Source organism: Monodelphis domestica, chromosome 4 (genome assembly GCF_027887165.1).
Source record: "Monodelphis domestica isolate mMonDom1 chromosome 4, mMonDom1.pri, whole genome shotgun sequence".
NCBI lineage: Eukaryota > Metazoa > Chordata > Mammalia > Didelphimorphia > Didelphidae > Monodelphis > Monodelphis domestica.
In genome coordinates this window covers 271,170,789-271,185,791 of record NC_077230.1, presented here as the reverse complement: position 1 = coordinate 271,185,791, position 15,003 = coordinate 271,170,789, and the positions used below count along the sequence as shown (strand labels likewise).

Below are 15,003 nucleotides of genomic sequence, written 5' to 3'. Positions count from 1 at the left end.
TTAACATTATTTCATATACTAATCTATTCTTGACATGGTATCATCTACCTCTTAACATATAATAATGGTACAGAAAATAAAACATTCATCAAATAAGATGAAGATTAGCTCTTGGAGAGCTCTTAATTCTTTTTACTTCAAAATTGTACATTTTGAGTTGGCAAAAAAAAATAAATAAATCTGAAAAAATAGATACTTACTCCCCATAATTTCACATTTTGATGAAATTCTTTTTCTCCTTCAAATACAATATGGATATTTAACTGAAACAAAGTGGGAAAATATGAAATTAAATAACTGCCAAAGAAAACCAAAAAAATAAGCTTACTTAAAAACAAAACAAAACTAAAGCCACTTCAGAATACTATGAGGCAAATTCATCTAAGGAAAATATTAATTAACTTCTGCATTAAAAAAAACACTAAGAAAACACAAGGAGCATTTTAAGTGAATCACAGAATAATAAGCATAAGTATTTGGTAAAGATTCTATATAAATGATGGTGATTAGAACAATTTTACTTTGGAAAAAAATTTCTTAACAGATTTCAATGTGAAAAAAATCAATATATCTAATATTATTGGGGGGGGAATGTCAATTTTACTATGAAGTATAAGGTCAATAAAAGCAAAATATAATAATTTACAAAAATATATTGATATACTTACCACTGTACTATTGGCCTTTACATGACTAAGTTCTGGAAGTGAATTTTTAGCATATACTGAGATAGTAACTTGACCTCCTGTCTGATGCCAGTCATGCCTACATGGAACAACTTTTTTCCCCTGTAACAAGACAGGTTAGGGGGAAAAAATGTTTAGAAACAGAGATTTATGAACTTCTAGAAGGTTAAGATTCTATCTAGTTTATGTAGTTCTTTTTTTTTAATGGAAGACCTTGACAACAGTACCACATGCAACTGATTTAATACTTTATTTATAGTTATTTTATTTATTTATATATAATTCATTTATAATGATGATGGTGGGTTTTTTCTCAGTATGGAAAAAACATACAGGATAACAAAGGAAACAAAGACCCTTTTAGATAGTGAAAATAATAAAAGGATAGGAATTAAATTTTTATAATCTTGTCACTAAGAGAAAATGCTACATTTTCTATTTTATGCAAATGAAATAGTACTCTAATGGAGTATGTTCAAAGTAGTTCTAAAAACCAATCAAATGAGAATAATGGTTTCATAGCCAAACTTAACATTAACAAATAATTATTTTACAAAATTAAAATATAATTTTGGGATTCTACTTTCATCTTTCCCCACAAATTTATATAAATTACAATTTACCAACCAAGGAATTGGAAACTTTGAAATCAAATTTAAAAGGAAAAAAAAATGAAGGTATTATGGAATAAACTTGATCTTTTTAGTGCCATGTGTATTTATGTGAACTAACAAGACTGCTTAGAAATCTTATATTACTTGAAAATTTCCAGCACTATAAGTACTCCTCAAGCAACAAAAATTACAACTTACTAAATGCTATAGCCTCCAAAATTCAGCACTATGGCCAACCTGGTGATGGCCCATTCTAACTACGTTAATCCTAACATGACCAAGGCCATCCACTGTGCACATACTCAAAACCTTCCCAGTACAGTAGAATTTGGAAGGACTCATATTCTCTCTGCTGGAATAATATTTAAGGCCCCACACTATAGTTGTTATTTATAAATTTTCTTAAATCTTGCAAAGCAGTTTACAAAAGTTATCTTGATATTATATTACAACAGGGCATTTGAAAGAATTTTAGTTAAGGTCTTTTTATGCTAAGATTTCAGAAAATCTGAGAAAAGAGAAAGGAAAATGATCTTCTGAAAAGTTTATGAATTAAGTTTTTAATAAAAATGTGAGACAGCTGGTAGCACAGTAGACAAGAGTACTAAGACAGGAATCAGAAAGAGTAGGGTTCAAATTTGGCATTTGATCCTTACTAGCTGTGTTACCCCTGGACAGTCACTTAACCTCTGTTTGCCTCACTCTCCTCAGTAAAGTGGGATAATAGAAATCTACCTCTCAGAATTTTTATAGCAATAACATGAAATATTTGTAAAAATAGGTTAGCATGGTGCCCAGTACCATACCTAACACTAGGTGCTAGATAAATGCTTCTTCCTTCAATTTCTCCCCCACTTTTAAAATGAAATCCATTAACTTAGGGTATGTTTTCAGAAAAAAAATTTTTTTTAAAAACCCTTACCTTCTGTCTTGGAGTCAATACTGTGTATTGGCTCCAAGGCAGAAAGAGTGGTAAGGGCTAGGCAATGGGGGTCAAGTGACTTGCCCAGGGTCACACAGCTGGGAAGTGTCTGAGGCCAGACTTGAACCTAGGACCTCCTGTCTCTAGGCCTGACACTCAATCCACTGAGCTACCCAGCTGCCCCCTATGTTTTCAGAAATTTTAAAGGTGAAATATCAAAGTTTTCTCTAGGGGAAAAAAATGCTTCTCCAAGCTCCCAAATTATTTGTATAGCATTCATCTTAAATTTTGTCCTAATGAAATCAATAAATATAAATCTAAAAATGTCATTTGATTTGGGAATACAATTTAATAAATAACAAAATATACTAAGTAAAAATGTAACATTACTTGAAGTTTTTTATTTTAGACTTTGGAAAATTCAATTTCCCCACAAAGTATGTATTCTTAGAAATTATATCATATTTTTGAAAAGGAAAAAGACATTGCCATGTACTGTGAAGAGCCAGGGGACTTGTTAAAAGACCTGGTTTCAGATTTACTTACTATCTTTGTAATCATAAACAAGGTGAGTCTAAGTTTCCTAATATGTGAAACAAGGATATTTATGTTATATTTCAGAGGATGGTTTAAAGAAAGTGCTATATGAAAGTTATCCATTTGAGACATAGATGGAAGTTGTATTCCTGACAAATATCTCAGTATTAAAAACAAAAAATATTATTAACTTTTATTGATTATACAAGGTGAATGAATACAAGTGCAAATAACACATAAAAACTTTGCCATTAATCACCAAAGAAATATTCCAAACATAAAAATAGTAACCATTTAATAATTTTGAATGCTTTCTGGGAATTTAGAAAGATGTGGGGAAGTGGAATGGAGAAAAGATTTCAATGCCCTAGTTCCTGTTTTTCTCTTGAAAAATTTCCTTGCAGCAAAATGATGCATTCAAAATTATTCCATGACATTGGAGCTGTAAAAAATCAGCTTTAAAGTTTTAAAGTATTTTGCCACTATATGGGTTATTCTCAAGTTAGGAGAAATAAATTTCTAAAATAAAAATGAAAAAATTGTTCATATCTCTGATCTCACTCTTGTGCATATCCTTTTGATCAAAGAGTTGTTAAAGGCAGAAATGAAAGGCTAACATATACAAAGATATTTATAGAAAGACTTTCTGTGGTAGCAAGAACTAGGAACAAAATGGATCCCCATTTCTTGGCCTTGGCTGAGTCATGGTATCTGAATTTATGTTTTATTATTTTGACATAAGAAATATTGCACTATCGGTGGTAGTGACCCATGATCTTAGTTGAGTGGTTACTACTTACTCATCATAGTCATTACATATGGGCCACTTCTTTGTGCCTCAGGACTGTCTAAATTTGAAAGCTATATATCAGTTGTAGATCTTTATTGCTGGCAGGTCATTCCCTTTGATTTATTTTTGTTCAATTGTTTCAGTTGTGTCCAATTCTTTGTGACCCCATTTGAGGTTTTCTTGGCATAGACACTGGAGTGATCTGCCATTTCCTTCTCTTGCTCGTTTTACAGATCAGGAAACTGAAGTCAACAAGTTTAAGTGACTTGCCCAAGTTCACAAAGAGTCCTGTCTCAGGGCAGGATTTGAACTTTAAAATGAATTTTCCCAATTCCAGGCCTGGTGTCCAATATTGTGTACCACCTACCTGCCCAGGCCATTCCCTATACCAAAGACAGCACAGGTCCATCCTATTCCAAAGATAATGTCTATAGAATTATTAATGAAAAGATCACTTAAAAAACACTTTCTTATAAGAAAGGTAAAATGTTTTAAAGTATCAGATATGGTCACTGTCTTGGTTGCTTCGGCATGACTATTTCTTTGTTGCAAGGAAGAGATCAATCTCAGGTTAGCAAGATGGAGGATGGAAAGAGTATTACATCTAGAAATAACAGTAATGAAAAAAGGCACTAATAAAATTCATTATTTAAAAAAAAGACAAAAAATTAAGAAAAGACTAACAGTATCCCTGAGATTATGAAGCAATATAAGACAAAGAATTTTTTAAAAAGATTAAAAAAATATTAAAACAAATGTTAAAAACAGAACATACCATGAACAATACAGTCAACTCAAATATATTTTACTTTAATCAGGAAAACTATTTGTTTACCTAAAACTGATTAGAATGAGCTCAAATTGGTCACAGATCACTAACAAGAACTTTACTTAAAACTATCATAATCTTGAAAGACTAAAAAACAATGGCTACTTACAGCATCTTTTTTTGTCCACAAGTGCTTTCCTGTTGTACATCCTTCTTGGGCTAAAAATGTATTAAAATCAGAAGTTTTTCTCTTACAACAGCTCCAATATTTCATCCTTTAAATGATTAAAATTATAAAGTCAAATGTTAAGACATAATCATAACAACCAAACATCATTTAGATTTATCTAATCTATTTCCTTGAGGATTTAATGAAAGGTGCCAAGAATTAATAAAGTAGAATAATTCAATAAATAATCTATAAGTCCTGAATGATTTACCATATTTCTAAAGATATCTTTAAAATGAATATATCCATTTTGAGTCACCATTTAAAATAGTATTTATGTTGGAAAATGTATGCGTATATAAAAAATATACCTAAACAGTCTATATAAAAATAGCTTTTAAAAATGTATGTCCACAAAATATATTAACTTTTTTCTATCTAGCTTACTCTTATATTAACCATCCCCCCTCCCCCATCCCAAACTCTTATCTTCCATCTTAGAATCAATACTGTGTATTGGTTCTAAAGTAGAAGACTGATAAGGGCAAGGCAATGGGGGTTAAGTGACTTGCCTGGAGTCACACATCCAGGCAGTGTCTGGGGCCAAATTTGAACCCAGGGCCTACCATCTCTGAGCCTGGCTCTCAATCCATTTAGGACCCAATTAGATCACTGACTTTAGGACACAGAATAGAATATCTTATCTCTAACAATGAGAAAATTCCCAGCTGGCTTTTGCAGGTTTTTTCTTTTTTAAGCAAAGCACTGATTTCTTTTTAAAACTACTAAGCAATGGCATTACAATGGTACCTCTTTGGTTTTCTTTTTTTCCTCTTGTCACATACTTTAAAAAATCTAATATTGATCTAAATAATAAGTATCATTTAAGCAATGCCTACTGATACACCTTTTAAAGATGAAGTAATGCCCCTCCCACCCAAGTGTCATGCCCAGTCCCCCTAGATTACATGCCATGCCCCCCCCCCCCCCCCCCGAGTGCTGGGCAAGCCCCGCACTTACCCCACACAGGGGAGAGAGGAAGGAAGCATTCCCACTTGGCTGCTGGGTGGGTGAAGTGAGGAATATCCTCAATGAGTGTATAGAGGGTGAGGGGAGTGGCCTGAGCACTCCACATGCCCACAGAGAGCACTCTGCGTGCCATCTCTGGCACCCATTCCATAGGTTCACGATCACTGCAATAGCCATAACACCATACCACACCTCACCATCAGAAAAATAGCCAAGTCTTACATTATAAACTTGAGAAAAACACCAGCAACAAAGCAGGAAATGAAAGTAAAAGTAGAATGAAAATGAAAAGTACACTTTAAAGGTTATATAATTACAACTAAAGATAATTTTAAAGAATTTGATTTGTATGAGAAATACAGTGCTTTAGTTTTTGCATGCTTACCCTTCATGGAAAATAGGAACTCCAGAATGAAATATACAAACTTCTTCTATACTCTGTTGACCCTGGTATGTCTTTGGAAATGGGGAGGGAAAAGAAAGTTTAGTAACAACAGACAAGTATACCATTTTAAAGCAGGCAACATATATAAACCTACAAATAGAAGACAGAACACTCATGAAACTGCAAATAAAATTGTGAAACACATCCTTTAATTCTAAGAAATCAAGGGGGCAGCTGGGTAGCACAGTGGATTGAGAACCAGTCCTAGAGACGGGAGGTCCTAGGTTCAAATCTGGCTTCAGCCACTTCCCAGCTGTGTGACCCTGGGCAAGTCACTTGACCCCCATTGCCTAGCCCTTACCACTCTTCTGCCTTGGAGCCAATACACAGTATTGACTCCAAGACAGAAGGTAAGGGTTTATAAAAAAAAAATTCTAAGAAATCAGAATTGTAACAGTAATTTTAAAAATTGAAAATGTTCTGTATTCATTAATAAAATGAGAAAACATGTTAAATATTTAAAATGTTAGTAACATTGTCTTCAGTCTGTGATACTTATAATTCCCAAATAACACAGAATCCTAAGACGACTATCCATTTCTAGCAATGGAAACCTTAAAAATATAAATAAAAGGTAATGTTCCTTAGAGTCATTAAAATAATCAATTTGTCTAAGGTCACACATATTTGAAGTAGCACTGAATTCAGGTTGTCACTCTGGGTAGAGCCATATGTCAGAAAAAGTATGTGGGGGTTTGAGGAAAAAGAAGGGGTAACGTCTTCCAGAGTCCTTAGGAATGTCTGTTCAGTAAACTGATATATTAATGTATGTACTAATGATGTTTTAATACTATGTACAAAATGCAAAGGATACTTTAGAGTTTATGTCAAGTATTCCAATAGGAGTAAGAAAGTTATGTCTTTTCATATTTATAAAATATGCCTGAAATCAAGATTTATCTTCAATTTAAATATCATACTGCTATAATCCTATGTGCAAGATAAATTTGTGGATGCTACTGGTCGTGCATAGAATATATATACTGATAACAGGTTAATAAAAGTGTTTTTTTGAAGATGCTATTAAAGTTTGACTACCTCAGAGAATGGATATGCTTACATGAGATTTATGAAATGCAAGGGCACGGGAAGAAATCTATAACTATAGTGGGCCAAATGACTTCCTCTAATTCTGTGTCACATTTGTGTCTTATTACCAGCCTGACAGACAGGGAGATCTATTTTTAAGTTTCAAGGTTGGCCCTGCACAACTGTGGCTCATTAAATCTGGATTTGGCCAGTAATCTATATTCCCTAGTTTTCAGAGTCCAGAATGAGTGCCTTTGTACACTTCCTGAACAAGAGATAAAAGACTAATGAAGACAAATCATTAACTGCTATATTTTGTTCACCTCTATCAGTGTGCAATTTTATATCCTCAAATGACTTGCATTATAGGTTTTACAAAAAAAAATTTTACCTTTACACAGCCAGCATTTTTACATGAAGTCCCAATCTTAATTTCATCACTATCATCATCTGAAACATGAAATGATCTTTGTAAGTATTCTGAAGGAAAAATATTCAATAACACTTTAAGCTTCAGCCCCATTTTAGGAAATGTCTATCTTTATGAAGATACTATCATCTAGTTATCAGGTGGACCAAACTTAATTCAGGGTTAGATTGTTTGAATGAAAAGTTTTACCAACAAGTTTTAAAAGACATATTTACTATTGTGGGGATATACAATGTTATACTCAAATTCTAGCCTATAAGAAATCAAAGAGAAAATTACATTTCATAGATTTCAAAAGAGGACAAAAGAATAACACAAAAACAAATCCATTTTAAACAAATCCATTTTAAAAGGGATTTTAAAACTATATTAGCTGTTTGTGACTCATATGATAATATCACTAACACATTTTTCAATAATGGTTCTAGAGTTTGCATCACACCCTTTATATAACTATTATTAATAGATAGCATTTTTTATTAATTTTGACCTGTTTGAATGAATGGCCTCAACCATATGTCCTACTTCTTTAAAATCTTTCATGGTTTACATTCAGTAAACTTTTCTGGCTCCCTTCTCTTCTAGAACCCCATTAACTTACAGAGCAAGAAGATAAAATTCTTACCCTTTTTATCTACTTCATTCTCAGATGACAGTTTAAGTTTATCCAGTGCTTGTTTTAGTGAAGCAGCTATTTTCAACTCCAAGTTTGTCATTGGTTCATCTGGGCTAGAGAATTTTTGAACACTATTATTGTTATCAAATTAAAAAATATATTTATTTGTAGCCCAAATGAATATACTTAAAACCAAGAGACATGTGTATATTTTGACAAAGTAAATTATCCATTAAAAAGACGTTTACAACCTATTAAAAATTTAGAGGAAATTTCCTATGTATATAAACATCTATTTTCAATACTGTTATACAATGGTCTAAGGAAATGAAATAGTGGGAATAAGTGCAATTGTTTAAACTTGTCAGAAATACACAATTGCTTATAAAGTATACCTTGGTCTTTTTATTGCTTCTACTGGTTTAGGGGCTTGAATGATGTGTTCTTGAAATTTAGGTTTTAATTCAGACAGTTCCTTCTTCTCAGAGGTAGTCTTGACTTCAGGTTTGACAGGCTCAGGGGGCTTCTCATCATTGTGCTTACCCTTTGTACAACCCTATTAATAAAAATAATCGGTATTACATGCATATTAAGTATAACATGTCATATTCAATCAAAACCTATTACATATACTCCCAAAGCTCCAAATTTATGAATTATAAATTATTTCAATCATATATTAACTCTAAGAAAGATTTACTTTGAATTATACATACTGGTTGCTTGATTAGTGATTAGAATAGGATGTCATCAAGAAGAAAAGAGCAAGAGATGAACTATCAGTGTGAATACTAGTAAATGTTCAAACTGAAATTCTTTCATGCAGGTTTCCTGCACCATGAGTTTTGTTAAATCATATTACAGCAAAACAGTTAAATTAGGGTCCCTTATTAATTTATATAGAACAAACATTGCAATAAATGTGAATTACTTACTACGATGCTTAAGAAATCAGAAAAATCTGTTGTTCTTCTCTTACAGCAAGACCAACCCTATGAAATTTAGAAGGAAAAAAAAGTGAAGGGCAAAATTTTGAGACCCACCAACCACATACTATTACCCAATAAAAGCTAATCTTATTAGAATATCTCTATTTTTGAAATTATGTGTACTTATATGATGCTTAGATAAATACACCTGAAATTTAAATTGTGTTCCAAATTCCTAGGGTATTCAGTTAATCCTTTTTGTATTTATTATATCACCTTTAAAATGATGCTCAGGTGAAAAGGATATTAGACTACATATTTTGAATATCTCAAACTATGTTCCTTGTGAGGTATTTCAACAAATACGAACCAGAAATAGTACAAAAATGTCAATTCAATGAAATGTCAAGAGTTAAATGGTTAAGAGTTTCAATATAATATACTTCCATATCTCCACAAAGATTAGTACACATCATAAAATAAGTAAAAACTAGCTTTTAATGAATTAATTTGTCTTAAAATATTCCTAATATCTAAATCCATAAATTTAAGGGAATGACATTGTAAAATTGACTATCAACTCAGAACAAAAGAACCCTACTCTAATACCTACAGAAAAATTTAAACTTACTAATTTATTACTAAAAATAACCTGGAATACCTATTTAAAATTATTACTTTAAAATCTACATACATCCACCCTAAAGGCTTTATAGACTTTAAAATGGAACTCAAGTTGAGTGAAGTGAGAGCCTGATAAACAAACAATACAATTACATTTTAACAAAATCAACTGTGAAAAACTTAAGAATTATGACCTTTGGCAAATTCCTTAACCCTGTTGTCTCAACTTTCTTCATCTATAAAATAGAGCTGGAAAAAGGAAATGGCATTCCAGTTCACCAACTTTTTGGCCAAGAAAACCCCAAATGGAGTCACCAAGAGTTGGATGTTACTGAAAAACGACTGAAAATCACCAAAATTTAGAAATCAGGGTTTGATCTAAGAGGTAAACAGGTCTCAGTGGACAGAAAGCCAGGGCTGGAAACAGGATGTCCTGGGTTCAGTACTGGCATCAGATGCCTGTGTCACCTTGGGTTAAATCACTTAACTCCAATTAATTATCTAGCCCTTCTGCCTTGGAACCAGTATCAATTCTATGACAGAAGGCATGAAAAAAAATTCTTGAACAGCTATCATAAACCTTCAAGTCCTCTCTTTTTTCCACATATTTTCAGGAACCTCAACCCATTCTTTTATGGTATAATCTCTATGATTTTCACCACTTGGGTCAACCATGAAAGTACATCAGCATATAACTTTTCTCCTAAAATATGGCACCCAAATCTGAAGTATGATCAGGGAAGACTACATCACTTACCATATACTGCACACTTCTCTTAATGTAGTCTAAGATTGCATTAGTTTTTTGGTTGGCATATGACATTTTTGGCTCAAACTGATCAACTAAAACCAGTACATTTTTTAAAAAGGAAAAACTGTCATTTAGTCATGCTTCTAATTCTTATAAACTTGATTTTTGAACTAAATTTTAAGACTTCACATTTTTGTTTATTAAATTTCATCTTACTTGATCTAACAAAAAGGGAAACTGAAATCCTCTCCCCCAATGCCAGAGGGATTATAATTTTTCAGTCGTGCCTGACTCTTTATGACCCCATGGACCACAGCATTGCAGGCCCATCCCATTTGTCCTCTACTATCTCCCAATATCTATCCAAACTCCTGTTCATTGTTTACTGTTCATGGGGTTTTCTTGGCAAACATACTAGAGTGGTTTGCCATTTTCTTCTCCAGTGGATCACCTTTTGTCAGAACTCTCTTTGTTCAAGGGGGATCACTCATGGCTAAGTCAAATGATATCTTTCTTTCCCTTAACCTTACCCTTTTTGAATGGTTTCTAGCTAAATGGAGAAAAAATTTATTACAAGTTACTGTTTCCTCTTTCCCAAAGGTTTGGTTCAATTAAATGGGCAACAGAATTCACTTAAGAGTACTAATACATATGCTACAGGGGCCAATGGCAGGCTCAGGGAGGATGTAAAGTTGGGTGGAGATTAGTAGCCTTCATTATACATTCCAATGGCAGAGAGATATGAGCATGTTTAGCTTAACTGCTTCTCCTTATACCAAGAGAAGTTATTTCCATATCTGACAGAGATATGGAAGTGAGTAGATACACTAGGTAATGGGAAAACATTGATATTACTAAAATAAAGCTTACGTTGGCTTTCCATAGAGGCTCATTTTAATTTTTTTCTATAATAAATTTTAGTTCCTAAGTAAATGATGGTCCCCTGTAATTTTCATCTAAAATGGCTCCTAGCAACCAATTATTAGCCTCAGTCACCTGGAGGGGAGAATAACATGTTACACAAAAGAAATAAATGTTATAATCACAAAACAGTAGAGAAACTAATAAAGGTATTGGAGAGTAGTCTAAGTACAAGCTAAAACTGGTAAAGTATGGGCCAGATTATGGATAATTCTGTAAGCCAAAAGTAGTAGTAAGAATTAGTTTAAGTGGGACAAGAAGTGTCTCCATTTAAAGAAAGAGCCTAGGCCAACCATATCATCTCTTGTCCCTAGACTTTCTTTACCATGACCGCTTTCACTTCTTTTCCAGTTTCCTTTTATGTTGTCTTCTGTTAGTGCAAGCTTCAAAATATGCCTCCACATAATTACCTCATGGTTTCCTTTAAAACCCAGCTAAAATCCAATATTCTACAGAAAGCCTTTCTCAATTTCCCCTAATACTAATGTCTCCCTTTTCCCCTCACTGATTATTTCCAATTTATCACATATATACCATATTTCTACAAAGTTGTTTGTATGCTGTCTCCTACATTAGACAATAGGCTCCTTGAGAACAGCAATTTGCCTTCTGTGTTTCTTTATATATACAACCATATATTTATTAAGTACTTACAGTTCCTTCCCGCAAGAAGCTTATAATCTACAAGGGGAATACAATATAAAAAAGGAACCTGAAAAGGTGGGTTGGGGGGAATGCCAGAGGGCACATTGTGCAGGAGCATGATAGTAATGTTAGAATTGAAGCCAAGTAGAGAAACTGGTGGCAAATTAATAGTTGGCTTAGATTTTGAGCCCTTTATAAAGGGAGGTTATTGGAGCTTTTTTTTTTTTTGGTTGCTCTGTCCTTCAATCAGTGACAAAAAACTTGAGGATACTGATGAGATCTCAATTCCAAAGCTAAAGCAGTCTCCAAGATGATGACTTTCTTTGTGATGAGCTTATTCTGTGGGAAGGGATACTGGTAACAGCATGATAATCTCAAAAGTTGAAACCAAGCAGAGCAGTGTTTAGCATAGCGCCTGACAAATAGGCACTTGTTTACAAATGTTTACTGTCAAAAAGATAAAAAATACTTATTTAAAAAAAGAAAAAATGTATAAGGGAGATACTAGTTTTAAATCTGGCCTCAGGCGCTTCCTAGCTATGACCCTGGGCAAGTCACTTAACCCCCACTACCTAGTCCTCCCCACTCTTCTGCCTTGGAACCAATATACAGTATTGATTCTCAGATGGAAGGTAAGGTTTTGTGTGTGTGTGTGTGTGTGTGTGTGTGTGTGTGTGTGTGTGTGTGTGTGTTTTTAAAGAGGAAACCTCAAGTTTTAGAATATCTGCTATAATGGTTAAGAGGCTGTTTTTGTACAGATGTCAGAAGATTTGAGGGATGTGTGTTTCAACTTATGTGAAGAATTAAGGTATATTATTTCTTATTCAAATTGGGGGAGGGTATAAGGAAAGATAATATTATATAAAAAAGAAAAATTTAAAAATCTGACAATACATTCACTATTCTTTATGTTGTGATTTAACAGGGGATTTAGATTGGTGTAAAACAAATAAAAGGTATGGGCAAGTCATTAAGAGGACATCTTTTTACTTTTCTCATCTTCAGTTGTGACCTTTTAAAAACCATCTTAAATAATTGTATTAAGGATGCAGAAAAAGCAAATTATCAACTATTTGCTAAGGTAGAAAGCAAAATAAGAAAATATAAGAAATTATGTTGCATTAGTAAATTAACTACATATAAATATTGTGTCAAGGAAGTTCATCCTTACCCCCTCCTGAATAGCTTGACCCCATCAAACATTCCTGTCATAACAGTCAATAAAAGTCAAGGCTTTGGTGCTTAAGAGGGGGGAGAACCAAAAAGAGAAGAAGGAGGAAATCAGGAACAGAGAAGGAGGAAGAGACATGCAGGCTAGGGATGTTGTGGTCAGGTTACTTATAGGAATGATTGTCTACCCTTTCCAATAAACTTTATAAAATATATATCTGGGTAGAAATATTATTTCAATTCTTACAATATCTATATTATACTATGCCTACCTTTAAAGCATCATGAAAAACTGGAACTCCTGGATGATATGTACAAGAATCTGGCAAAAGCAAAAAGATAACACTTTTAAGAGAAAGAAAAAAAGAAACTTCTCTATCACCCTTTTCTCATGTATTCAATCCCTTTAAAAATCAACTTTAAAAAATGTAAAACGTGAACTTAAATGTATTAGCAAACACATATCTCTATCCAAAAAGAAGACAATATGAAACTGTGAATATTTATCACATAGTTTTTAAAATATATGTATTAAATACAATGATTACCAAAGTTTCCCCCTGCTTCTTGGTGTTTCCTGAATATCATTCTGCTTTTTTTTCGTTGTTTCCTTGATTCTTTTTTTCAATCATTATCTACCTTTCCTATTCACCTCTACAACCCTTCATCCCCAAATAAGAGCTTTTCTTATTTGTTAGTCATTAAGCACTTATTAAGTGCCAAAGCACCGTTTTGCAATAAATACACTTTTGTCAAAAAAGAAAAGACACTGGACATGTCTAATGAAGTATGTCTCTTTCAATACCTCTAGTTCATTACCTCTCTTAATGTATGCTTCATTATCAGCTGTATTAAATCAATATTTACCATTGTATTTATGGGAGTACTTTTGTCTTTCAAAACGGTCTTCCTTTCCTTTACATTAATGTAGCCATTGTATAAATTGTTCTCTTTGGCTCTGCTCACTTCACTCAGTATCAGTTCAAATAAATCTTAAAGTTCTATACATTCTTCCTTTTTGACATTTCTTATGGCATAACAGTATTTCATTACTTTGAGATTTATTTAGCATTCATTCCTCACTTACTCAACACCGCCCCCCCCACCTCCTAGTTCTTTAGTAAAACACAAAATGCAGCTTTGAACATTTTAAAATAAAATGGATGCTTTTCCTATATAATTTCTTTGGGTACATGCATACTACATTATTAGTCACAAAGGATATGCAATTTGGTGACAAAATCTTTTGTGTTCAATCTATTCTTTCTCTCTACCAGGCTCCCTTGGTTCAGGTCCTCCACCTGTAAACCTTAAAATTTCTTAGACTTATAAATGTTGGAAATTTCACCATTGGGAAATTTCATACTTGAAAAATTTCCTATTGATAGTGGGTCTTGGCTATTGGAATGTGAACCCCATTGGCATGGGAGGTTCCTCCTCCTCCCTTCTTAAGATTACTTTAGGACAGAAACCTTTTGCTGAACAATGGAAAGGACTTTGACCTATGCTTAAGCATAGAACAGGAATTTCTTTGAGTCATGATTGATTTTAGAATTGATACAATGGAGATACTTGGAATGACAGAACCAAGTCTTGGAAATTGCAATCTCCACCCTACTCAGTCCTAACAGGATTTAGGGAGGGCTGCAGCATAGATCAAAATTTAATTATTCCAATCTCTACCCTACTCAGGGTAACAGGATTTAGGAAGGGCTGTAGCAAAAGATCAAGATTTAATTATTTGAGAATATGACCTTCAACAGACATGTGCAAAGCCACAGACCTCTGGGCGGTCCTGGGTTAAGCTAGAGCCACCATTGGCACAGGGAAAATGATGGACAGTGATTGGTAGATGTGAGAACTGAGGGGAGGGAACTTGGATGGTTTCCTTAAAGATAGAGGGGTCTGAGGACTGGGGAGGTTGGTT

The 15,003-nt window shown here is 33.3% G+C and overlaps 1 protein-coding gene across 2 annotated transcripts in view; it reads right to left on the bottom strand.

The window, feature by feature from the left end:
- Window positions 1-15,003, bottom strand: part of CHORDC1 (cysteine and histidine rich domain containing 1) — a 32,278-nt gene that overhangs the window by 4,249 nt on the left and 13,026 nt on the right. The window contains exons 2-10 of one of the 2 annotated variants that reach the window (XM_056794536.1): window positions 13,349-13,398; window positions 8,972-9,028; window positions 8,432-8,592; window positions 8,046-8,149; window positions 7,382-7,440; window positions 5,902-5,972; window positions 4,488-4,593; window positions 669-788; window positions 201-263 (exon numbers count right to left, since the gene is read on the bottom strand). In XM_056794536.1, the coding sequence (XP_056650514.1) occupies window positions 201-263; window positions 669-788; window positions 4,488-4,593; window positions 5,902-5,972; window positions 7,382-7,440; window positions 8,046-8,149; window positions 8,432-8,592; window positions 8,972-9,028; window positions 13,349-13,398 (791 nt within the window). The remainder of the gene's footprint in view (window positions 1-200; window positions 264-668; window positions 789-4,487; window positions 4,594-5,901; window positions 5,973-7,381; window positions 7,441-8,045; window positions 8,150-8,431; window positions 8,593-8,971; window positions 9,029-13,348; window positions 13,399-15,003) is intronic. The other variant, XM_056794537.1, reaches the window with a different exon arrangement.